The sequence below is a fragment of the Camelina sativa genome, chromosome 7, assembly GCF_000633955.1.
Source record: "Camelina sativa cultivar DH55 chromosome 7, Cs, whole genome shotgun sequence".
Lineage (NCBI taxonomy): Eukaryota > Viridiplantae > Streptophyta > Magnoliopsida > Brassicales > Brassicaceae > Camelina > Camelina sativa.
In genome coordinates, this window is record NC_025691.1 from 2,627,831 (window position 1) to 2,651,842 (window position 24,012).

General features: G+C 37.3%; 2 protein-coding genes and 1 pseudogene across 4 annotated transcripts in view; 1 reads left to right on the top strand and 2 right to left on the bottom strand.

Moving 5' to 3' along the window:
• On the top strand, positions 1,887-7,174 carry LOC104700002 (annotated as a pseudogene).
• LOC104700001 (probable receptor-like protein kinase At2g42960) lies at positions 7,113-10,868 on the bottom strand. The gene is made up of 8 exons (XM_010415441.1): positions 10,375-10,868; positions 9,116-9,838; positions 8,918-9,022; positions 8,668-8,790; positions 8,397-8,567; positions 8,189-8,318; positions 7,902-8,111; positions 7,113-7,759 (listed from the first exon to the last, which is right to left on the bottom strand). Exons 2-8 carry the CDS (start codon positions 9,787-9,789, stop codon positions 7,628-7,630), a joined length of 1,545 nt encoding a protein of 514 aa, XP_010413743.1. The 5' UTR covers positions 9,790-9,838; positions 10,375-10,868; the 3' UTR covers positions 7,113-7,627.
• LOC104700003 (putative callose synthase 6) overlaps positions 11,717-24,012 on the bottom strand; it is a 13,823-nt gene continuing 1,527 nt past the window's right edge. The window contains exons 4-42 of one of the 3 annotated variants that reach the window (XM_010415443.2): positions 23,921-24,008; positions 23,705-23,815; positions 23,453-23,602; positions 22,959-23,048; positions 22,777-22,868; positions 22,535-22,658; positions 22,281-22,418; positions 22,118-22,194; positions 21,952-22,039; positions 21,575-21,697; positions 21,374-21,491; positions 19,997-20,328; positions 19,842-19,894; positions 19,677-19,737; positions 19,441-19,522; positions 18,268-18,317; positions 18,095-18,181; positions 17,849-17,941; positions 17,617-17,711; positions 17,428-17,509; positions 16,996-17,159; positions 16,768-16,891; positions 16,557-16,660; positions 16,338-16,449; positions 16,121-16,272; positions 15,837-15,946; positions 15,643-15,756; positions 15,482-15,550; positions 15,195-15,384; positions 15,013-15,124; positions 14,650-14,772; positions 14,452-14,570; positions 14,257-14,340; positions 14,019-14,131; positions 13,681-13,910; positions 12,736-13,533; positions 12,583-12,633; positions 12,307-12,492; positions 11,717-12,213 (exon numbers count right to left, since the gene is read on the bottom strand). In XM_010415443.2, the coding sequence (XP_010413745.1) occupies positions 11,968-12,213; positions 12,307-12,492; positions 12,583-12,633; positions 12,736-13,533; positions 13,681-13,910; positions 14,019-14,131; positions 14,257-14,340; positions 14,452-14,570; positions 14,650-14,772; positions 15,013-15,124; positions 15,195-15,384; positions 15,482-15,550; positions 15,643-15,756; positions 15,837-15,946; positions 16,121-16,272; positions 16,338-16,449; positions 16,557-16,660; positions 16,768-16,891; positions 16,996-17,159; positions 17,428-17,509; positions 17,617-17,711; positions 17,849-17,941; positions 18,095-18,181; positions 18,268-18,317; positions 19,441-19,522; positions 19,677-19,737; positions 19,842-19,894; positions 19,997-20,328; positions 21,374-21,491; positions 21,575-21,697; positions 21,952-22,039; positions 22,118-22,194; positions 22,281-22,418; positions 22,535-22,658; positions 22,777-22,868; positions 22,959-23,048; positions 23,453-23,602; positions 23,705-23,815; positions 23,921-24,008 (5,335 nt within the window). In that variant the 3' untranslated portion in view covers positions 11,717-11,967. Of the gene's footprint in view, positions 12,214-12,306; positions 12,493-12,582; positions 12,634-12,735; positions 13,534-13,680; positions 13,911-14,018; positions 14,132-14,256; positions 14,341-14,451; positions 14,571-14,649; positions 14,773-15,012; positions 15,125-15,194; positions 15,385-15,481; positions 15,551-15,642; positions 15,757-15,836; positions 15,947-16,120; positions 16,273-16,337; positions 16,450-16,556; positions 16,661-16,767; positions 16,892-16,995; positions 17,160-17,427; positions 17,510-17,616; positions 17,712-17,848; positions 17,942-18,094; positions 18,182-18,267; positions 18,318-19,440; positions 19,523-19,676; positions 19,738-19,841; positions 19,895-19,996; positions 20,329-20,775; positions 20,829-20,930; positions 21,263-21,373; positions 21,492-21,574; positions 21,698-21,951; positions 22,040-22,117; positions 22,195-22,280; positions 22,419-22,534; positions 22,659-22,776; positions 22,869-22,958; positions 23,049-23,153; positions 23,250-23,452; positions 23,603-23,704; positions 23,816-23,920; positions 24,009-24,012 lie in introns of those variants that run through there. The other 2 variants (XM_010415445.2, XM_010415444.2) reach the window with 2 other exon arrangements.

The window sequence follows — 24,012 nt, forward strand, 5'->3', positions numbered from 1 at the left end:
TTTTTTTTTTTTTTTTTTTTTTTTGTCAAAAGCTTTTTATTGCGAATGCGTCCTTTTAAGATCTCACAGGTTTAAAATTTTAAATAATATACAAAGTTGTAATGAACTGGCCGGCCAGTGGTGGATAAATTAATAATGAGATTATATATAACTTTACATGGAAATATCCCCTTTCCATTCGTAACTAGTAGTATATTTTAGAATAAAACATACGCTAATTTGGAACACAAGTGAATCGGTGATCTCATTTTTATTTAATTTTTCCACCAAATCTAGAATTTGATCTCAAAACTAGTCTACAGTCTTAATCTCACTGGGCCACGTGTACATAGAAAATCAAACCTTCTTGTTATTTAACTATAAGAAGTTTTCGACTTTGTTATATAAATTTTGTTTTATCTTGGCCACTAACAAAAACAAACTAAAGTCAAAATTTACCACTTCACCTAACTTTTCCCTACTTAACAAAAAAAAAAAAAAGGCATTACCACTTCACCTAATATATCATAACTAACAGTAAATGTTATTTTTCACTAAATGTAATCCTTGTGAGTTACTTACTAGCTAGTCACACCATTACGAAGTCTCTTCGAGACATCATAAAAAGAAATGTCCACCAACGAAAAGGCAATGGTTGGCAAGAAACGACATAAGGTACGGTAGGTAGGTAATCTTTAAATACTATAAATTAAATAAAATAGTCGGAAATAAATATTTGTGAAGAAGTTTAAGTTCAATTTGGATCCGACTCCCGTGGGTGTCGCTGTCCCACTGTCACGTGTTATAATATAATATCAAGCTTAACATATAATGAAACTGAGCTCCGAAAATATACATATAATTATATCCCATTGCATAATGTTTTTTTTTGTATTGTTATTTTGGTATTTTATATCTACGTTTTATATATTCTCTCCGTTTCAAAATATAAAATATTTTAACTAAAATACGTAGATTAAAAAGTCTTTATTTAAGTTCAACTAATCAGAAACAATATTACATAATATAAAATACTAAACTAATTTAAAAATTGCATCGAAATTTAAAAATATCATATATGCCAATTGAGATGCAAACAAGAACATATCGCCAACCATCATGTTATAGTAATAAATACATATCGCGCGCCAATCCCTAATTTATTGACCTTACATTTCGCCAATCCCAAATTTATATAATCGCACCATTTTCTTATACTGAAGACTAAACCAATCACACCTTCATTCTCTCAATAACCACACATTCACGCTTCTACTAAAATACTATTAACTAATTTATACGTTTAATAAGAAATATGTAACAGTCAATTATTTTTTATACAAATACATTATATTAGTCATGTGGTGTGTACTCTTTTCAGAGTTTATTTGTCTTTTCTTTTTGTATGTATTAGATGTCTAGTAGAGGACTGATAAGTAAAAGTAAAATGCAATCTACAAATCTAATGAGGGGGAATATATCATTGGAAATGTGTGAAAGAGAAACCTCCTACTTTTCAGTAATAGGGTAAAGCGATAAAACCTCCAAAATAATTAGAGAAATCAACTAATGTAATAATGCGGTTAAGAGAATCCAAACAAAATAATAAGTATATTTTTCCCCTAAAAGATAAATTCGAGTTCTGAGAAGGCAGAGAAGTTGAGTACTTCTTCCATTTTTCTTTCGTGTTTTACATCTTCATAGAGACTAACCAATTTCTTCTTCTTCTTCTCTCTCGAATCGATCTTTCGTTTCCCGCTCTTACATATTTTTTTTTCTTCGGTTCAATCTCCATTCTTGTTTGAATGTCCAGAGAAATTACACGGGAAAAAAGGGGAAGTGAGTACGAAAATATTTCCTGATTTTCTTTTAAGGAGAGGAGAAACCAAAAATAAGAAGAAAAAAAAATGATAGAAATTTTTTGGACTTGGTTCTGCGAGAATCATCACCAGACATCATCAAACTGCACTCTTCGACTTCTTCAGATATGTTTCGGTATCACACTCTCAGCCCTAACTCTCTGTATTTCCTTGTTTCTCAAGGAATCCCCCAAGCATAATTATAGATTCCATTGTCTACGAATCGTGTCTCCTGTTTTCAACGTCATCATCGGATCTCTCGATTTGATTTTAGCGATTTGGATTTTACGAGAGAATCACGATAAGCCCTTAATCTTCTGGCTGGTCGTTCTGATTCAAGGGTTTACATGGTTGTCAATAAACCTAGTCGTTTGCGTCAGAGGAACAAAGATTCGAAAGTCTTCATTGAGGTTGTTATCTATTTTCTCCTTCTTCTATGCTTTGGTCTCGAGTTGTTTGGCTGTGAACAATGCTCTTTCTGGAGAGGAAGTGTCGATTAGGACGATTCTTGATGTTTTGTTACTCCCTGGCTCAGTTTTATTACTCTTGAGTGCTTACCAAGGCTATAGATTTGAAGAATCTGGTGAGAGTAGTTTGTATGAGCCTCTTAATGTTGGTGATCATTCAAATGGTTTCAATGAAAAATCCGATTTTGATCACCGGGTCAGCCAGTTTGCTAAAGCGGGGTTGTTCAGTAAGTTATCATTCTGGTGGTTGAATTCTCTGATGAAGAGAGGCAATGTGAAGGACTTGGAGGAAGAAGATATACCCGAGCTTCGCAAGGACGAGCGTGCTGAGACGTGTTATTCCTTGTTTGAGGAGAATCTCAATGAGCAGAAGAGAAGATTAGGGAGTTCTTGTCGTAGGCCTTCGATCTTGAAAGTGACTGTTAGTTGTGTCTCGAAAGAGCTTTTGATCTCTGGTTGCTTTGCTTTTATGAAGATTGTTGCTGTTTCAGCGGGTCCTTTGCTTCTGAATGCTTTCATTTTGGTTGCTGAAGGCAATGCAAGCTTTAGATATGAAGGGCTTGTGTTGGCTGGGTTGCTGTTCTTCTCAAAGATGATAGAGTCTTTGTCACAGAGACAGTGGTATTTCAGATGTAGGCTTGTTGGTTTACGAGTGAGGTCTCTACTAACTGCAGCTATAAACAAGAAACAGCTGAGATTGAACAACTCTTCAAGACTGATCCATTCGGGCAGCGAGATTATGAACTACGCAACTGTTGATGCTTACAGAATTGGGGAGTTTCCATATTGGTTTCACCAGCTTTGGACGACAAGCTTTCAGCTACTAATAGCGCTTGGGATTCTCTTTCACTCTGTGGGAGTTGCTACGTTTTCAGCCCTAGCTGTGATAATACTTACTATTCTATGCAATGCTCCCATCGCGAAACTTCAGAACAAGTTCCAAAGCGAACTCATGACCTCTCAGGACGAGCGGCTCAAGGCCTGCAATGAGTCTCTTGTCAACATGAAGGTTTTGAAGCTCTACGCGTGGGAATCACATTTCAAGAAGGTTATTGAGAAGCTAAGGAACACAGAGTTGAAATCTTTGAAGGCAGTTCAGATGAGAAAGGCTTACAATGCGGTTCTGTTCTGGTCATCACCGGTCTTTGTCTCTGCTGCAACTTTTGCAACTTGCTATTTCCTAAACATTCCACTGAGAGCAAGTAACGTTTTCACTTTTGTGGCAACGCTGCGTCTGGTACAAGATCCAGTAAGAATGATCCCTGATGTTATTGGAGTGACTATTCAGGCTAAAGTTGCCTTCAGTCGCATTGCAACATTTCTAGAAGCTCCTGAGCTTCAAGGTGGGGAGACTAGGAGAAAGCAGCGATCAGAAGGCGAGCAGAACGCTATTGTTATTAAATCTGCGAGCTTTTCCTGGGAGGAGAAAGGTTCAACAAAACCGAACTTGAGAAATGTGAGTCTTGAGGTCAAGTTTGGGGAGAAAGTGGCTGTTTGTGGTGAAGTTGACTCAGGCAAGTCAACACTTTTAGCTGCTATTCTTGGTGAAACTCCATGTGTCTCAGGAACGGTGAGCCAATTGTTCCATCTCTCCTCTTAGCTTTGGATTTTAACAAATTTATATATCTGAAAACTATGTTTCTGATCTTTATTTGAATCATCCAAAACAGATAGATTTTTATGGTACCATCGCCTATGTTTCACAAACAGCCTGGATCCAAACAGGGACAATAAGAGATAACATCCTCTTTGGAGGTGTGTTGGATGAACAACGTTACCGTGAGACAATTCAAAAGTCTAGCCTAGACAAAGATCTTGAGCTCTTACCTGATGGAGACCAGACTGAGATTGGTGAAAGAGGTGTAAATTTAAGTGGAGGACAGAAACAGAGGATTCAACTCGCTCGTGCGCTTTATCAAGATGCAGATATATATCTCCTTGATGATCCATTCAGTGCTGTTGATGCACACACTGCTTCGAGTTTGTTCCAAGTAAGTACTTACTAAATAGAATCTTCGCATTGCCATTTACTTGGAAACACGGAAGCTAATGAGCGTGATTTTTCAGGAATATGTTATGGACGCTCTCGCGGGAAAAGCTGTGTTATTGGTTACACACCAAGTTGATTTCTTGCCTGCTTTTGATTCTGTCTTGGTAACTTGATCTTGAAATCAGAATTGATTCTTTGGTTGTTGTTATGTTTCATAAGCCTTATTGTACTTCTTTCTTTCTCTAGTTAATGTCAGATGGAGAAATCATTGAAGCCGATACATACCAAGAACTCCTAGCTAGAAGCGAAGACTTTCAAGATCTAGTGAACGCTCACAGAGAAACAGCTGGTTCCGAAAGAGTGTTGACAGTAGACAGCCCTAGCAAACCGGTGAAGGAAATCAACAGAGTTCTTCTTCTCAATCCAAGGTCTTGAAACCGAGTCGTTTGATCAAACAGGAAGAGCGAGAGAAGGGAGACACGGGGTTGAGACCGTACATACAGTACATGAATCAGAACAAAGGTTACATATTCTTCTTCATCGCGAGCTTATCTCAGGTAACATTTGCAGTTGGACAGATTCTTCAGAACTCTTGGATGGCTGCAAACGTAGATAACCCTCAAGTTAGCACTTTGAAGTTGATCTTGGTCTACTTGTTGATTGGGTTGTGCTCAGTTCTCTGCTTGATGGTTAGATCCATCTGTGTGGTGATTATGTGCATGAAGTCATCAGCTTCTTTGTTTTCTCAGCTTCTTAACTCTCTTTTTAGAGCTCCTATGTCGTTTTATGACTCTACACCTCTTGGAAGGATTCTTAGCAGGGTAAATGCTAATGAACTTTATGAATATCTCATGTTTATTGTCTGGAAGTTCAACTTCTTTAACTGTAAAATTCTTGGTAATTGCAGGTCTCATCTGACTTGAGCATTGTAGATCTTGACGTTCCTTTCGGTCTGATCTTTGTGGTTGCATCTACAGTAAACACAGGTTGTAGTCTTGGAGTGTTAGCAATCGTTACTTGGCAAGTCTTGTTCGTGTCTGTTCCCATGGTTTATCTAGCATTTCGTTTACAGGTCAGATTCTTTTTCTTGAATTCCTCTTTGTGTTTTCTTGAAAACGAACTAACAAGAGTTTTTGTTTTCTTTTCCTTTGATCGGTTTACAGAAGTACTACTTCCAAACAGCGAAAGAGTTGATGCGGATCAATGGCACGACAAGATCTTATGTGGCGAATCATTTAGCAGAATCAGTAGCAGGAGCAATAACAATAAGGGCATTTGATGAAGAAGAGAGGTTTTTCAAGAAAAGTCTCACACTCATCGATACAAATGCTAGTCCTTTCTTTCACAGCTTTGCAGCTAATGAATGGCTGATTCAGCGGCTTGAAACCGTCAGCGCTATCGTTCTTGCTTCCACTGCTTTCTGCATGGTTTTGCTTCCTACAGGAACATTTAGCTCTGGTGAGTCATCATCACTGAAAATAGAAGTTCCTTGCGATGTGATTCACTGTTGTGCTTATTAATGGTGTTTGTTTCTTGTGTCAGGGTTCATCGGTATGGCGCTATCTTACGGTTTGTCATTGAATATGGGACTTGTTTACTCCGTACAGAACCAATGCTACTTAGCTAACTGGATCATTTCGGTTGAGAGGCTTAAGCAGTACACAAATTTAACACCTGAGGCTCCTGAAGTAATAGAAGAGACTCGACCACCGGTAAATTGGCCGGTCACAGGCCGAGTCGAAATCTCTGATTTGCAGGTAAGTTTGATTAACACACACTAACTGATTCTGAAAATGAGAGTTTGTTGATCTTATAATGTTCATATATACAGATAAGATACAGACGAGAATCACCATTGGTTTTAAAAGGAATCAGCTGCACATTTGAAGGAGGGCACAAGATTGGAATTGTTGGCCGGACCGGTAGTGGAAAGACAACTCTGATCAGTGCTTTGTTCAGACTTGTTGAGCCTGTTGGAGGAAAGATCGTTGTCGACGGTGTTGACATCTCCAGAATCGGAGTTCATGATCTGAGATCAAGATTTGGGATTATACCTCAAGATCCAACTCTGTTCAATGGAACAGTGAGATTTAATATGGATCCTTTGTGTCAGCATTCAGATGCTGAGATTTGGGAGGTATGTTTAACTTAATAAACAATTTGAAAGACTAAGAATCTTAGGAAGAACTTGCCCAAAATAAACCATTTTTCAAATGCAGGTTCTTGGAAAGTGTCAACTAAGAGAGGTGGTTCAAGAAAAAGAAAACGGCTTAGATTCATTAGGTAAGAAATCTGAGTTTCATTAAAAGAGACAGCTGTTCTTGTTAGGTAGATGTTTTGTGTGGCTCAAAGTTGGGTTATTGTTTTCGATAGTTGTGGAAGATGGATCAAACTGGAGCATGGGACAGAGACAGTTGTTCTGTTTGGGGAGAGCAGTTTTGAGAAGAAGCAGAGTATTAGTCCTTGACGAAGCCACAGCATCAATAGATAATGCAACAGATTTGATACTTCAGAAAACAATAAGGCGTGAATTTGCAGACTGTACCGTCATTACAGTTGTTCACCGTACAATGGTTCTCTCCATAAGCGACGGTGAGTGTTGTATTTGCATAATCTTAATTGCTTTCTCTGCATCTGTTTGATAAGATATTTGATGGGTTTTGACTGAATTGTAGGACGAATTGTGGAGTATGATGAACCAATGAAGTTGATGAATGATGAAAACTCCTTGTTTGGAAAGCTTGTGAAAGAGTATTGGTCTCACTACAACTCGGCTGACTCACGTTAAGATATCGAAAATGTAATAGGCGATCTTAGAAAGAAAAAACAAACTGTAATTGTTTGATATATTCTTGAATAAAAATCTGATTACACAATAATTAATACATCAAAAGCTACGATATAGAAAGGCCTCTTCGTTTCCTTCTTGCAAAAACAGTAATGCTCTCACATCTGTCACAAGACTCACAACATGAATATATACATGTCCCAATCAAGAGAGAGAGGATGACATATAAATTCAATTCATAGTACAACAACAAATGTACTCTGGCTAAGACTGTAGAAGAACCAAAAATCACAGAGATCAAGAGACAAATGCTCCTCAATCATAAAAATATTGGCTCCCAAGATTGCATCATTAGATACCTGGAGGGATGTTAGAAATAACTGGAACAGCTCTTTTGATCTGAACTGGGATTAGGAGTCTTCTTTAACCCGATTTGTTTTGTTTCTTGACAAGCATGATAAAACTCATGCATCATCAATTAGTAGAGCATTTGAGGGTGTGAAGTTACTTAGCTGAGTTTTTCACTGGGTCTGCGACATATTTTCTATACACCAGTCTTCTCAGGTTCTGTAGTGTGGTTCTCTGAGTGACCAGGCCGTTTGCTTGTGTCAGCTGATTCCTCTGTGGTCTCGACAATCTCCATACTCGCTGTTCTACTCCTTCTGTTCCTCCGCTCCTGCAAAAAAACATACTAGTTTGTTGATATATGTACAAAACACAAATAAAAATTACTGTAGAATTGGACCACTTGTTACAGTATGATAAAGTTGAATATTTCCAGAGAATTCGTCTAAAAGCGGTGAATTAAGTATGCATACCTCACGAAAAGGGTGCTCATCGGATTCAAGCATCCGCACAACCTGGCTCATTTTAGGTCGTTTCTCTGCTTCAGGATCCACACATCTCAGGGCAACGAGAAGTGCACGTTTCAGAGCACGTGTAGCGGGTTTGGGCTCAATTCTTGGATCAGCAACTTCTTCAGCTCTTCTTGTTCCAACCATCATCTTTAGCCATTCAACCAGATTCACCTGCCAACAAGAAAGCATGTTTCAACACCAAATTAACATATGCCTGGATACATTGACAACGCAGACATTTAGCTTACCTCATTAGCTGGACGTTCATAGTCAACTGGATCTCTTCCAGTTATAGTTTCTAGCAGTAGGACACCAAAGCTATAAATGTCGCTCTTCTCATTCAATAGACCTGTATTGGCATATTCGGGTGCTACATAGCTGAAGCACATACACATGACCTTTATTAGATGAAAAAAAACCCATCATCGATAAAGAGGGTACATATTTCAGACTTACCCAAAGGTTCCCATGACTCTAGTTGTAATGTGACTCTCACCCGACTCTAAGAGCTTGGCTAACCCAAAATCGGAAAGCTTTGCATTGAAGTCATCATCAATCAGGATATTGCTTGCTTTAATGTCTCTGTGGACTACTTTTGGTTCTATTGCTTCATGCAAATAGGCTAGCCTGTGAATTGTAGTGCAGAGCATGTCAATTCATGTCAATAAGTTATAATTTAAACTTCAAGTAAGAGGCCCAACAACAGTCTACAGTTTAAGCAACTTACGCTTGTGCAGTACCGACAAGAATCTTCATGCGGGCCTCCCAAGTGAGAGTGCTATCTTTCCCCAAGGCTCCATGTAACCATTGTTCTAAGTTACCACTATTCACATACTCATAAACAAGCATCCTGCAATACGTCCAAATAAAAATTGGTTCAAGGGTCTAGTTCTACTCAGAGCATTAACGGTTATTCATTTGGCTGTAATTAATGATTAGTAGCATATTCAGGCTGATAAGAAGCAAGCAAGACCCACCTATTAACACCCTCTATGCAATATCCTAGAAGCCTTACAAGGTTCTTGTGCCGTACATGACCAATAGCCTCAACTTCAACCCGGAACTCCTTCTCAGCCTGTCCCCTGTTGACAAAATTGTGATAGGATTACTAAACAAGTAAAAAGGAATCCAATACAGGGTTCACAAAGCTTTGACAATCCCAAACAAAAACTTACAGATTGTTGAGAAGCTTCTTCACAGCAACATCATTACCGTTAATGAGTCTACCCTTATAAACTACTCCATAACCACCCTCACCAATTACATTTTCAGCAGAAAAACGGTTGGTGGCTAGCTGAAGATCCCGAAGAGTAAACCAGTGTCCCCAACCAAGATGAGATATCTCTGGCAAACCAACCAAAGGAGATGCTGTTACAAGTCCACCCTGCGAAAGGGAAGCTTGTCTCCAAGCGTTTCCAAAGCTTCCTTCTTCACCGGAGTGAGAACTACAAGCTCTTTCATGATGATGCACAGAGCTACATTGACTTATACTATCATTATCACTAGACTTGGTTCTTCCCAAGTAAGACATCATCTTTCCCGAGTTTCTGTCACTAGATTTGTCAGCAGTTGTGAAACCCAAATTTTCATTATGATTTTGAAACCCACCAACTCTATCATCAACCCTGATATCTTTGGCCACGTGTGGTATTTGACTGAAAGGTAATAGCTTGTGAGATGATCTCCGGGACTTTCGTCGGAATGCAATCCATAGAGAGAGGATACAGAGAACCAAAACTACAAATGTGCAAACTACCAAACAAATCAATACCCACAGTTTCATACCCGTCAAACCTAAAAACGAGACTTTCTTAGACATTCCAGCACTCAAAGAACTCTCAGAAGACATATCTTTGGTCCTGTCTTCCCCTTTTTGCTCACAACTTCACAATTCCCACCTAGTAAACAAGAAAACATTCAACTTTTAAAAACCTTTCCGTTACATACATCAAGAGGACTAAGAAGAAGACATCTCTGACTTTCACAAATCTTACAAGCAAAAAGGAAGAATTTTTTTTCCTTCTTCTAAAAATAAAAAGTAGGATTGAATCTAAAAATTGGTAAGAAAAGATGCCGACTCAGAAGTTTGCATTAACCAGTTGGACCAAAAAAAAGCTGACACAACATATATAGTAGAAGAAGAAGAAGAAACAAGATTCAAAAAAGCACGCGCAATTTCAGCAATTAATTGCGGCATATCAACAAACAAGTTATGTGCATTAACTTCCCAACATTTGTCACCAAATCAAAACTTGAAGACAAAAAAAAAAAAAAAAAAAAAAAAAAAAAAAGGAAACCCGGCTGGCTCTTAAACCCATTGGAAAGGAATCACTTACGATTGAAGCAAAGAGACATTATCACAAAAGAATCATATAATGCTACCGGAAAAGAAAAAAAAAAGTAGTTCTTTTTTTGTGAGTTCCATGAATGTTACCTTAGAACGTTGGCCTTTTCGATTTCTTATCTATCTTCTGCTCAAAGGTTTCCGCTTTGCTTTGATTTTGAAGCAAACCAAAGAGAAAGTGAAATAAAGAAGAGAAGGCAATTAGCATATATGCTGCTTAATTAATGATTGAATTGCAATTGCAATTGAAGTTTCTCTCCAGCCCACCAAATAAACCCCAGAAAGAAAGGGAAAAAAAAAATTGGTTTTAGGTAAATTCCAACAAGGAATCAGAAGAAAGATTGAAACTTTTTACTCTCTCAACTATTGAATAATGTATGTAAGGAGGATTCAAGAGAGAGAGTTAGGGTTTGTAGATTTTAGGATTTTAGTAGTGTGAAGCTGCAAGGGTTAAATGAGGGAAGAAAAAAAAAAAGTTGGGTGAGAGAGAGAGAGTGTTCTAAAGCTGGAAAGAAAGCTTTGATTTGCAATTTGAGGAAAACAATATCAAGAGAGAGAGAGAGAGAGCAGTGAAGGGAAAGCAAAGATAGTGAACTTTGACAACTGTGTCATTTATAGCTGGATCATCATATAAATAATAATTATTATTATAACAACTATTTTTTTTTTTTTAAAAATTTATTAAGAAGGTTGAAAATAAATTAAAATTGTAGAAAAAAAAACTGAAGTGGATAGAGAGCAACAACAAGGGAAAGTACAAAAGAGAGAATTCTCAGATGCAGGCTTTGGAAATTTTGGTCTTATCTTCTCATTTGCTCAGTTCAATAAACTTCTTGTTTGACTTCAATATAGAAACTAATTTGATCTTTATAAAACAAGAAACTACACTTTATTGGAGTCTAATAAGTTTCTAATGTTGTAATAAAGTTTTTTTTTTGAACAAAGAGTTTCTAATATTGTAATAAAGATATTTTCTCGATTTAAGTTTGATTTTTTTTTTACTTAGGAGGGCTGAGTTAAAAAAAAAAAAACTCACACTTATTAGAGCACATTGTCTGCTTTATGATTTTTTATTTTTTATTTTTTTTTTATAGAATTGCTTTTCAATGGATCCCCTTTTTCCTGGCTAAGTGTAGCATTATTTTTATTATTTTGTTTTTATCTCTTTATACAATACAATCTTTTATCACATGCAAGACAAAGCCAAAGAATAAAGAAATTGAAGTTTCATCATATATGCCTCGGACATTAAATTGGTGTGTCGAGCAATAATAACTAGAAGAAGAAGATGTATTAATACTATTATAATCATATCCATAAACAAGTCAAAAAGAATCATAAAAATTTCATGATGATGTGCATTCAAGAATTTAGGGTCTAATTAAAATATTGTTTTTCATCGACTTTTCCCGCAATTATTGTAAATATTAAATCAAAAACCAAAAGAAATCAATTGAGCTATAATTAAAGAGCATATGTCAAAATCATCGTGATAAGTACAACACATGAGTGTGATGAGTGTGTGAGGTGTCCAACTCCAACGAAACTACTATCATCCCTATAACTTAACTCTCATATATATAGACAACTACTAAAGTACTGAACTACTTTAAACGACACCGTTCTGTGGAAGGAGGTTATTGCTTAAGCCACAAGAAACCAGGGAACAGAGAATATTCATGGTTACTTGTGCGAAGAAGTTGCTTTGTCTTTCCGACCAGCAAGGATCATGGAGATTTGGAGGCCTCTGCTAAACGCTTGATTGAAAAGCAGACGAGCTTGGAACTCGGAAACAATAGGGAACCAAGACAGAACAGCGATTGGTGCAAAGATTACAAGTCCCATTATCTTTTCATATGCTCTTCCTAACTCTTTCACCGAGTCCCAAATCCCTAAAGCCTTGATTGGCGACCTCAGTACTTGCCCAATCTGACAAATAAATATAAAAACCAATCGTTGTTTAAAGAACATGATGCAAGTGTCGATAATATGATTCTGAAGGGGGTTTTGATGGCTATTTACCAGAAGAATCGCCCACCCGGTTGGAAGAAAAGCAAGAATGGAAGCAAAGAGATCGGTGAGTGTGAGTTGGCACACTACAAATAATATAGTCATGACTGACAAGAAGCCGAGGAAGAGAAGTGCTTTAAGAATCCTGAACATTAGCTGAAAATCCGTACCAAATCTTCTTCTGCCCATAGATACCATCTGACATTCAGAAAGGATCAAACTCAAGTGAGTAAAGGTTATATAAGCGATTCATGATCATATGTGTAAAGAATGAAGGATTTGTGAAACCTTTAGAACAAGTAATGATGTGAGCAAGACCACCCAAGAGAGCCCATAAACCTACAAAGAGGAAGTAAAAAGAGATTTGAGGTTATAGGATCATAGACCCATAATCTAACATTAAAAACCGAAAGTTGCAAGAAAAGTGATGAACATTTTTACCAAAAAGCTCTTGCTGTTCTGAGAGATATTGAGCTGGTAAACAATTCCGTATTGATATATGAAAAAGCGGAGAGCAAGTGCGATTTCCATAACTCTCCCTCTAATATTTGTATGTTTGAGGTGTTCTTGCTCTAAATTCCACCACGATTCCCAACTCTTTTCAACCGGGATGCCTATACCACCACGATCTCCAAGCCACCGTTTCCAATCAGTCCAATCGTCAACCGTCTTTTGCCACTCAAAACCTGAAGGGTTAAATATAAACGGTGCGAACAACCACGAGCCAACCATGAACCACATCGAGACTGTGATATACAGATAAAGGCTTGAACTCCGGTATGAACTCCCATAGACTTGATAAACAGATAGCAATGCAAGCAGCTCTAATCCCTTCACAAAGTGACTTCTCGAGTATAACCTGTAGTTTTCCGCAAATTTCGCATGGAAAACAACAAATCCACGCCCTGTCGGTCTATATTTGGAACCACCATGTAAAATTGTTCTCCCGTAATAATGTGACTTTGTCCCAAGCTGGAATGTAAAGAAAACAGAGGCTAGCTGCAGCTGCATTATAAAAAAGTCGACAATAGCAGTGCGAAATCCGTGTTCCAAGCCAATTTCCATTACCATCGGTAGCACCATCAAGAAACCTAGCTGAAATATGGACTGAGTAGCCAGAGCCTGCTCAAGAGCCGCAAGTTGATTTGGCGTTGCGAGTCGCATAATCTCTTTCTCCAATCCACTCATAACCATGTACATACGTCCATACAGGAATGCATATACAGTAAGCACTGTGAGCTGAAAAAAGGACAAGTCATAACCTTAAGCCATGTTGATCACTTAAGTAGAAAGTGGGATGCATTAAGTATAACATATTTTTACCAATATCAATTGAAATCATAAAAAGAAAATAAGCAAACTCGAGATATAAATTTTTGAGCATACCATGCTACTAAAATAGAATCCAATGGTCGTAAAATAGAATGAGAGCATCCTGTAAAAGTCAAACCGATGCCCCAAACGGTAAACATCACGGCTTAACGTTTGTTCCCCGTTACCATTTGCTACTTTAGCTTCAAAAATTGAGATTGGGTTCAATCCCACATCCCGTCCCTTTCCAACTTGGATATACTCGTGATGTGTAACATATCCCCCGCGGAGAGTTGAATTGAAGCCTATATACATTGACAAACAAATCAACAGCTGCTTTAGTTTTGCTTGGAACGAACTATCGGTCCTCTATCGTAGAATTGTTAACATTTAGAGAACAACGAAGCCATTACCTCCGAAAATATCCTCACTCAAATTTATTACTTTCGAAGCTTTGCTCACACCGCCCCTTGTTATGTGAAAGATTCTGTCAAATATATCAGGATGGCCATAATGGAAACGGACCCTGCACCCATAAAGAAGAAAAGAGTTAAACAAGCAAATCAAGAAGGATATAACTAAACAACTAAGTAAACCACTAAGTAAACCAAGAGTAGTAAATGAAAAAGTTTAAGTCGTTAAGAAAAATACCTCAGAGGGTTTGCCAAAATTCTTTGGCCAATTGTCACAAAACTACTCTCCTGATTGGACATGAACCAGGCTAATGACGAAACACTATACCAAGAGAGGGAAAGAAGTAAGAATATGCCAACATGTAGTTGCTATTCAGTCAAATTTCTTAAGCAGAAAATGTTAAAAAACTGATATCGTGCTAGGTGGATGTACCTTCCAGTAAAAATATGCTCTCTCAGACCCAAAATCGTTGGCTTGCGTCTGCCAACACGCTCCTTATTGAATTCCTCCAATACATTTCTTAGTTTGAAAGCTTCTTCAAAGTAATTGTCCTGCACAGAGACTAACCATGAGGACGTGACATTCGATTTATGGTTTTGACTTATGAGAATGAAGAAAAAAAATACATACTTGATTCATATCTATAGTTTGTAGTGCTTCACCACGTGTAAATATGATAGCATGATTTTGATTTTCAGGCTTTCCTTCACCTATCTCAGCTGGAGGACCAGGAAGCTTGATGCGGTAAATTTCCTAATAATGAAAGACCATTCACGTTAAGAAGGATGACATATATAGAAATCGAATCTGCATTATGGAAAACAACATATAAATAAGAGAAACTGCTAAAGAAGCGGAGAAGCAAAATTATTAGGACTTGAGGTACAATCTAAACATAGTTTATGGAACTCTGATTAGTGAAATCATTATAGAGTATATCAGTATATGCATCCCTTTTAGTAAAGTCAACCATTTTCCGGGAAATCCTTGTACCTCATCAAACTTGTCGCCTCCTTTTAGAAGTACAGAGTAAAAGAGCTTAGGAGATTTTGCGTCTGCTGTCTCCTCCCTCTCATCTACGTAAGCAACCCGTAATGATGGATATCTTAAAAAATGACAAGGTTAGGCAAATAGATATTGATATACCATCAAAATTTAATCTAAATTTAACGTACTTCAGCATGAGCTGCAGAATATTCGTGTAGCAACTACGGTTGTGGGTATCACTGGACTTTTTCTGATTTCCGTAGACCTGACAAGAAACAACATAAGTGAACTTCAGATCTGCAAGAGCTTTGGCACGTTCCAGGAAAGCCTTCTGATTATCATCATTGGATGCCATGGCCCGAAAGACACTAAACTCGGCTGCAAGAAGTAGCGAAATAGTAAACTAAGAATCTCAGGTTTTGGTTCCAAAAGCATTGAAAGAAGCATTCAAGTTACTGGCTCAAAAAATACAAACCTTGTTCCCCTGCAACTTCCTGGTAGCATTGAAGCTCCAGCGCCTGCCTATAGTACATCATACCCCTAACTGGCAGACATAACCAGCGAGACACAGATGAATATGCATAAAGGCAAGGTAATATCTATGAACAATTATGATTTTCATATAATCATTCTTACCTGTTCTGGCTAGCGTCTGACCTCTGTAGGATACCCACTCTCGAAGGAACTCTGACTTGTCTTTCTCAGTAAGCTTAGGATTATTTACGCGATCCAAGAAATTGGTCCACTCATCTAGTTCACGTAAAGATCAACTCAGTAAACTTGACTGTATAAGAAAATACCGCTGGTCCTGATAAGCATCAAGAACGTACCAGGATAAATCTTTTGTAGGTAGAACAGTATGGATATCCCATCTTCATTTTCTTTGTTAAGGTCCTCCTCCGAATATAGAACATCTTCTTTGTAATAAGGAGTTAAAACACTGAACATGAAAAAAGGGGTATAATTCAGATACAAAAAGGTTGACTATAAACTGGTAAATAAAAGATATTGTAAACAAATCACATGGACTTCATCAGGTGACTAATATCCAGTATGTAGTCAAGGGGAAAATCACTAAACCCTTTAAATAAAGACAAAAAGATTGGTACTTCACCTGAAAGATAGCATATCCCGTATTTTTGGAGCATTAGGCATATTCATAAACAGAGAATTAGCAAAGAAAGTGATGCGGCGGCGGGCGTCCAAGTTTTGAGGAACATTTATTGCAGATTCTTTGACCGACAAGAGCAAATGAAGCCGAATAACCTACAAACAAGAGTCAGACATAAAGCAAGATGAATTAAACACAAATTCTTCGCATGAAGAGTTACCTTTTCCCGCCAGCATCTATCCCGTACGAGGTGAATGTTAATTTTCTCAAACCTCTGTTCCTTTTTTTCATTTTTGATGTCAGGAGACTGAACACGAGCCCTTTCAAGAATTCTACAACAAGAATACATGAGAGGAAGTCAGATACTACTTCCGATGACATATGTTTTTAGGAATAGAATGCATATCTCCTATCTGCTGAAGGGATTTGCTATACTTACTCATGCCCATTAACCAAGAGATCTTGAGTGATTATTTCGATAACATCCTGGAAGACATTAATTAACTGAGACTTGTATGTGCCCTGGTCTTCATAGTCACTTAACTGTTTACATTAAGAACGTAAGCACACAAAAAAAAGGTTCTAAGCATTAGTTCCTGTATAAGGCCTTATGTTGTACTTAATGAGTGGACTACACATTTTGATATTACCAATATACTTAGAAACTTCTCCAGCTTATCATTAAGGAGCGGCAATCCACTCATCCGGAATTCATATATGAATCTCTGTTGCTGTATGCTCATGTCCACTTCTAAGAAAACCTGATTCATGACTCTAATTCAAAGAGAAAAAATAAATGGTTTATGAAACAGGGCTCAAAATGTATAATATGATAGGTAAATTTCACCATTGGAAAAAATAGCATGAAGCTGGTATACCTTCTATCTGCTTCATCTTCCAGTAGAGCATAAATTATTTTCTTCAGTGTCTCATAACTCTCAATAACAGCAGAATTCATGTAGCTATCGCTTTTAATCTTTCTAAACAGTTCAGCATCCTCTTTTCCCTTGAAATCTTTAGCCATTTTCACAGCGATAGGAATCTATATTGTTGAAAAACATTAAGTTACTGTCAACGAATTTGGTGAGTTCAAATTTCTAAGTACTGGCACATATGGCTGGAAGGGAGTTTGAAAAATATGAACCGTGCTGATTAAAACAATCACATATGCGTATTCAGCCTGGTTCAGTAAGGGAATGAGATAATCCAGTGATAGAAGATCTTAATGGAAATTACGCATTTTGACCAATGAATCATTATTTGCTTCTAGAATGGAAAGAAGTCCTCCAAAAACACCAACAATTTATTACCTTACTGGCAAGCAAGAAAGGTGGCCACTGGATTACAGACACATCACCCGAAGAAGATGGTACAAGCAGCAAATCCCTATCTCTGAATTACATCACAGATAAAAAGTCACAAGACATATATGCTTTGCTAAAATGAACACCAGGACAACAATGACAAAAGTGTTTTCTAAAATAAGAGAGTCCTCCTACCTGTCACTGATCTTATCCTCGCTTCTCATAGAGTAAATGAACTCGTTCCACACCTGGGAGAAATTTTTGATGTTGTTCTGGTTCACAAAGTCATCCTGTATTCCACAGTGAGAATCAATCAATGACAAAACAGGGGAAGTGAAAAGTGTGATCCATTCTTCTACAATTATCAAAGTACTTATTTATAAATCTGAGTTATGTGAGTACACTGAACTATACAAAAACACAGTACCGCATGTTTTCCATCTTCTGATGGCATGAGGGTTTGGCTGAAGGCGATTGGTATTGACTCAAACCTAGACCGCAACATCCCAAGAGTCCGTATCTATGAAAACCCAAACGTGTCAAGAAGTAACCATCACTATATCCAAAAAAAGTTACATTTGAAGTTCCGTAAAGGGTAATCCCATCTACTAGGTTTCACAGTAAACAACAGTGTTTATTCTTTTGGTATTTTTGATTGTACAAAATCACTTACTTCTCCCAAATGACTGAAGGCCCCATGTATGCCTCCAAACAAAGTAGAAAAAATGGCATACCATATTTGAGTATCCATCAGGTAAACCTATTCACAATATAACACACGCAAATATGTAAGCCATATATAACAAAATCTGTTTTCTTCTTGGGAGCTCTTTGATTTCTACTTACCAGTACAATTGGAGCCCATATAGCAATAACTACTCCAATATTGTTATTCGCTATATAAAATAATAAATTAGAAAAGGCAAGTGTAACCAAATGTGATTGCAAACAAAAAAGGATGTTAACTTGAAAATTTACCGTGGGGGAAAAATTCATGCCACTGATACTTTTTAATGTGAAAATTCATGATCATCTTTGTTGGCGTAATAAGGGGTACTATCTGTTTCCAAGAGAAAATAATAGTCATCGATGCTTAAAGTAAAACCACAGTAGGAAGAAGACTCCATTACAGAAGAGACTATGTATCTAGATAGCCTACATTGGAGTAACTCTAAGTGAGTTAAAGAAAGTAAGATAAAGGCAAAAAACCAGACCTCCACATAATAGTTGAAAGCAAGCTTGCTGATCAGTAGCATAATCCAGAAGGAGGTATACCTGACCATTTTAAGTTGGGCTATATGAGAACAGGCTAGTATATAAGAGTTCAAAAGAAATACCCATGAAGTTAGATAATGGTGGAAAATGTGGTAATCACTTACTTGAATAGAGAGAACATGTCCTCATGCATACCTCTTCCAACATATAGTTTTGGCTACAAGATGGAAAAGCATAAAAAACAAAGATCACAAAAAGAAAAAGAAAAAAAAGTGAATATCAGTATACTTAAGAACGACAAGTAAAGTTTAATACTTGCCTGAGCCCACCACATTATAACCTTGATAATTCGCATGTCTGAACACTCCATGACTCTCCGAAATGGTGGAACGAGGAAAAACACAGCTGCCAGTATGTTTGGTATTACATAAAATGAAACAGCGTACGTATAAAAAGACTGATCCTTCCAGTCCCCAGTCCAAGTGCTAAAGAACTTTACAAGTCCAGTCGGGCGTTGGACAGACTTCGAGTAAGCAATTGGAAGTAGCACTGCCCACATAGCTGCTACCGCGAACTTCAGCAGGTACCGCAATATCTGGGAGAACTTGAAATTCTTCCAGGCATTGAAATTAAGGATAATATCCAGTGCAGCTATATAAAGAATCGTGAGGGAAAAAGAGGAAAAGGAACACCATTACAATTAGATATTGAATAAGAAAAACTTGTCAATTAATAAGNATTAGAAAAGGCAAGTGTAACCAAATGTGATTGCAAACAAAAAAGGATGTTAACTTGAAAATTTACCGTGGGGGAAAAATTCATGCCACTGATACTTTTTAATGTGAAAATTCATGATCATCTTTGTTGGCGTAATAAGGGGTACTATCTGTTTCCAAGAGAAAATAATAGTCATCGATGCTTAAAGTAAAACCACAGTAGGAAGAAGACTCCATTACAGAAGAGACTATGTATCTAGATAGCCTACATTGGAGTAACTCTAAGTGAGTTAAAGAAAGTAAGATAAAGGCAAAAAACCAGACCTCCACATAATAGTTGAAAGCAAGCTTGCTGATCAGTAGCATAATCCAGAAGGAGGTATACCTGACCATTTTAAGTTGGGCTATATGAGAACAGGCTAGTATATAAGAGTTCAAAAGAAATACCCATGAAGTTAGATAATGGTGGAAAATGTGGTAATCACTTACTTGAATAGAGAGAACATGTCCTCATGCATACCTCTTCCAACATATAGTTTTGGCTACAAGATGGAAAAGCATAAAAAACAAAGATCACAAAAAGAAAAAGAAAAAAAAGTGAATATCAGTATACTTAAGAACGACAAGTAAAGTTTAATACTTGCCTGAGCCCACCACATTATAACCTTGATAATTCGCATGTCTGAACACTCCATGACTCTCCGAAATGGTGGAACGAGGAAAAACACAGCTGCCAGTATGTTTGGTATTACATAAAATGAAACAGCGTACGTATAAAAAGACTGATCCTTCCAGTCCCCAGTCCAAGTGCTAAAGAACTTTACAAGTCCAGTCGGGCGTTGGACAGACTTCGAGTAAGCAATTGGAAGTAGCACTGCCCACATAGCTGCTACCGCGAACTTCAGCAGGTACCGCAATATCTGGGAGAACTTGAAATTCTTCCAGGCATTGAAATTAAGGATAATATCCAGTGCAGCTATATAAAGAATCGTGAGGGAAAAAGAGGAAAAGGAACACCATTACAATTAGATATTGAATAAGAAAAACTTGTCAATTAATAAGCAAGAAATTACAAAGGAATCACAACCTTGTAAAAGAGTCAGATACGCCGAAGTAATAAAAATAGTTAACACCGTTTTGAATACATCTTTGTCAAAGATATCGCCTAGGGACCCAGAACCATGCCATCCAACTATTACCATAGCCTACAAATGATAAGGATAAGTCTGATTATATAACTTATATAATTTTCAGAACTAATACAATCCTNGTTGAAAGCAAGCTTGCTGATCAGTAGCATAATCCAGAAGGAGGTATACCTGACCATTTTAAGTTGGGCTATATGAGAACAGGCTAGTATATAAGAGTTCAAAAGAAATACCCATGAAGTTAGATAATGGTGGAAAATGTGGTAATCACTTACTTGAATAGAGAGAACATGTCCTCATGCATACCTCTTCCAACATATAGTTTTGGCTACAAGATGGAAAAGCATAAAAAACAAAGATCACAAAAAGAAAAAGAAAAAAAAGTGAATATCAGTATACTTAAGAACGACAAGTAAAGTTTAATACTTGCCTGAGCCCACCACATTATAACCTTGATAATTCGCATGTCTGAACACTCCATGACTCTCCGAAATGGTGGAACGAGGAAAAACACAGCTGCCAGTATGTTTGGTATTACATAAAATGAAACAGCGTACGTATAAAAAGACTGATCCTTCCAGTCCCCAGTCCAAGTGCTAAAGAACTTTACAAGTCCAGTTGGGCGTTGGACAGACTTCGAGTAAGCAATTGGAAGTAGCACTGCCCACATAGCTGCTACCGCGAACTTCAGCAGGTACCGCAATATCTGGGAGAACTTGAAATTCTTCCAGGCATTGAAATTAAGGATAATATCCAGTGCAGCTATATAAAGAATCATGAGGGAAAAAGAGGAAACGGAACACCATTACAATTAGATATTGAATAAGAAAAACTTGTCAATTAATAAACAAGAAATTACAAAGGAATCACAACCTTGTAAAAGAGTCAGATACGCCGAAGTAATAAAAATAGTTAACACCGTTTTGAATACATCTTTGTCAAAGATATCGCCTAGGGACCCAGAACCATGCCATCCAACTATTACCATAGCCTACAAATGATAAGGATAAGTCTGATTATATAACTTATTTAATTTTCAGAACTAACACAATCCTTTTAAAACACTAAATTTACCTGAAAAGCCATGACAAGAAATATCCACATTCGATCAAAGTCTCTGAAGAGGTGCCAGAATGTGCGGACTTCAACAAAGTTGGTCTTAGGCTTGCTTTTCCCGTAAGTGACTTGATTCAGCCTCTGCAATACTTAGACCTACACGATCATGTTTCTGAACAGGACGGCTTACAGAGAGATCAAACTGTTCATCTATCATACTTTGGGATTGTTTTCCGCTAACTTGATATGAACTACAACTTAAGGAACACCTTGAAGGACTGTGAAAACATAAGACTGCTTTTTAAAACTAAACGCACATAACTTCAACAACTACAAAGTCTCGTACCTTACTAAATTTAACCAAGATTACAGCTACAGAAGCAAATTAAATATACCTCGTTTTGTGGGGTTATCTCGTCGGAGTTTAGGAAAAAGTCTGCTTTAAGGTCAAGAGGCCATCCTATCTTGAAGCATTTCCTAGACCTTTAAATAAATAAAGACGGCGGCAGTCAGAAACTACATCAAGTAGGCATGTGTCAATAATATAGTGAAGACAGTCACCAAAAGTATTCATTCAAATCATCATAATTTCTCCATTGTGAATGGCTTGCTGTACCCCCCTTGTTCCTTCTGGCTTCCTTCAAGGTAAGTAAAATCATTTTCAGTCAATATACAGTGTACGCTGTACAGTTCCTGATAAGAATATACAACATTAATGACTTACCTTGCGTATGACCTGATAGATTGGAGTTATAACATTTCTCAAAAACGATTCTTCATCAATAACTTCTTCTGTTTCATATGTCTCACCACTTACAGCTTCAACATTGCTAAACAGAATTCCATAGACGTCATTTGCCATCTTAAGAATAACAAAATAACACAGACAAGAAAAGAATTTCAGACTATTCAGATTTCAGAACCTGAAGAAAGTTATGGAAAATATGCACATCTAATTCTACACCTGAGAGAACTTACATTATGGAAAATAAAGCAGATACATTCGGGCATAAATCTAACATTTGAGGCTTCACCCCATATTAAAAGGTACAGGGAAATGTAGATAAGCTGCAGCTGCTCTTCATCACAAACGTCTGGAAACCTTTTAATAATCAAGATGAAGCATCCAACATCAGATATGTGACCCCAAAGACAAGAACATAATGCAAAAATAAAAATATTGGATGTCACCACATAATCTCGATCAAGATATAACATACCTGATATTAGACTTACAGTGCAAATATTTACACCATGAGCAATAACTTTTAAAAGTTTTGTCCATCAACTCAGTGACTGTGCTAGGTTTCAACTGCAAGAAACTTACAGCATTACTAACGATAAGGGGTAACAAGAAGATGTGTAGGAGAAATATCGAGAGCTTTCATACAACAATGCTCACCTCATCATATTCTTCATCATTTCTCTTTCGAATATCAGCATTAGCAAGAAGCAGTATTATGTGCTCCCTCTGATTAGCCACGTTCCCTCTCTTTAATCACCAAATGAAGTGAAACAACAATGAATATACAGCGCTTTGCATAAAAAGAAGGTGCAGAAAAGAATTGCAAGAAAAACTAAGTAAATATTGCCTAACCATATGAAGATTTGCTGAAAGAAACTTAACCATGCGACACTCAACGTCAGACTTGATTCATGTGATTACTCAGAGTTGACATGATTATCTCTTGTATTTAATTTTGACAGACACTGTAAAAGCTAGTGGTATGGTTCTCTATATACCAGTCTACAGAATAGTGTTAGTAAGTAACAAAGTATATTACAAAATTTACTTGTTTAAGAAGGGTCACAAAACGCAAACACTACATGAGCCTAGCAAATCATCATAACCACAATAGGAGTTGTACAAAATAGGAGCACATAAAGACAGATTACCTGAAACCCGAACTCAGAAGCAAGCCATTCAAGTATGTCATTAAGTTTGGTTCTAGCCTTGCGCATTTCACTGGGAGCATTAGATGGCAAGTGAACTCTTCGTCGAGGAAGATTGCGTACATTACGAACAGCACTGAATGCAGCCTTGACCTATATTGCCACACAGCACATAACATTGACACGAAAAATAGCAAGTGTAAATATTTCTCTAGCATATTAAATTAGTAGTAGTCACCCTGTGTTCAAACGCACCTCAGGAAGTTCCACAATTGCAGGTTTAGTTCCTACAGCATATAAAGGAAGAATATTGTAGTGCTCATATCTATCCCTTTTCCTTTCAACTTCTTCAGCATATCTACGGGTCTATAATAACAAGAAGAAAGAAACAAGCTTAAAAAAACAAGGCTTCACAGAGAAAATCAAATCAAAGTACTTTTACAGGAATTGAAATACTCATATATATGGAACCTCGTAATCCACTTTTGGAGAAGGTACAACAGTCTTCAGTACATCATACAACACCGAGGCAATTTGGTAAAGCCTAGCCATCTCCTCCCTTG

Coding starts and splice junctions, on each gene's coding strand:
- LOC104700001 (XM_010415441.1), bottom strand. CDS start 9,789: ATGTCTTCTGAGAGTTCTTTGAGTGCTGGAATGTCTAAGAAAGTCTCG. Junction 9,023..9,115: donor AAGAAGCTTCTCAACAATCT/GTAAGTTTTTGT, acceptor TTTTGTCAACAG/GGGACAGGCTGAGAAGGAGT. Junction 7,760..7,901: donor ATGAGCACCCTTTTCGTGAG/GTATGCATACTT, acceptor GTTTTTTTGCAG/GAGCGGAGGAACAGAAGGAG.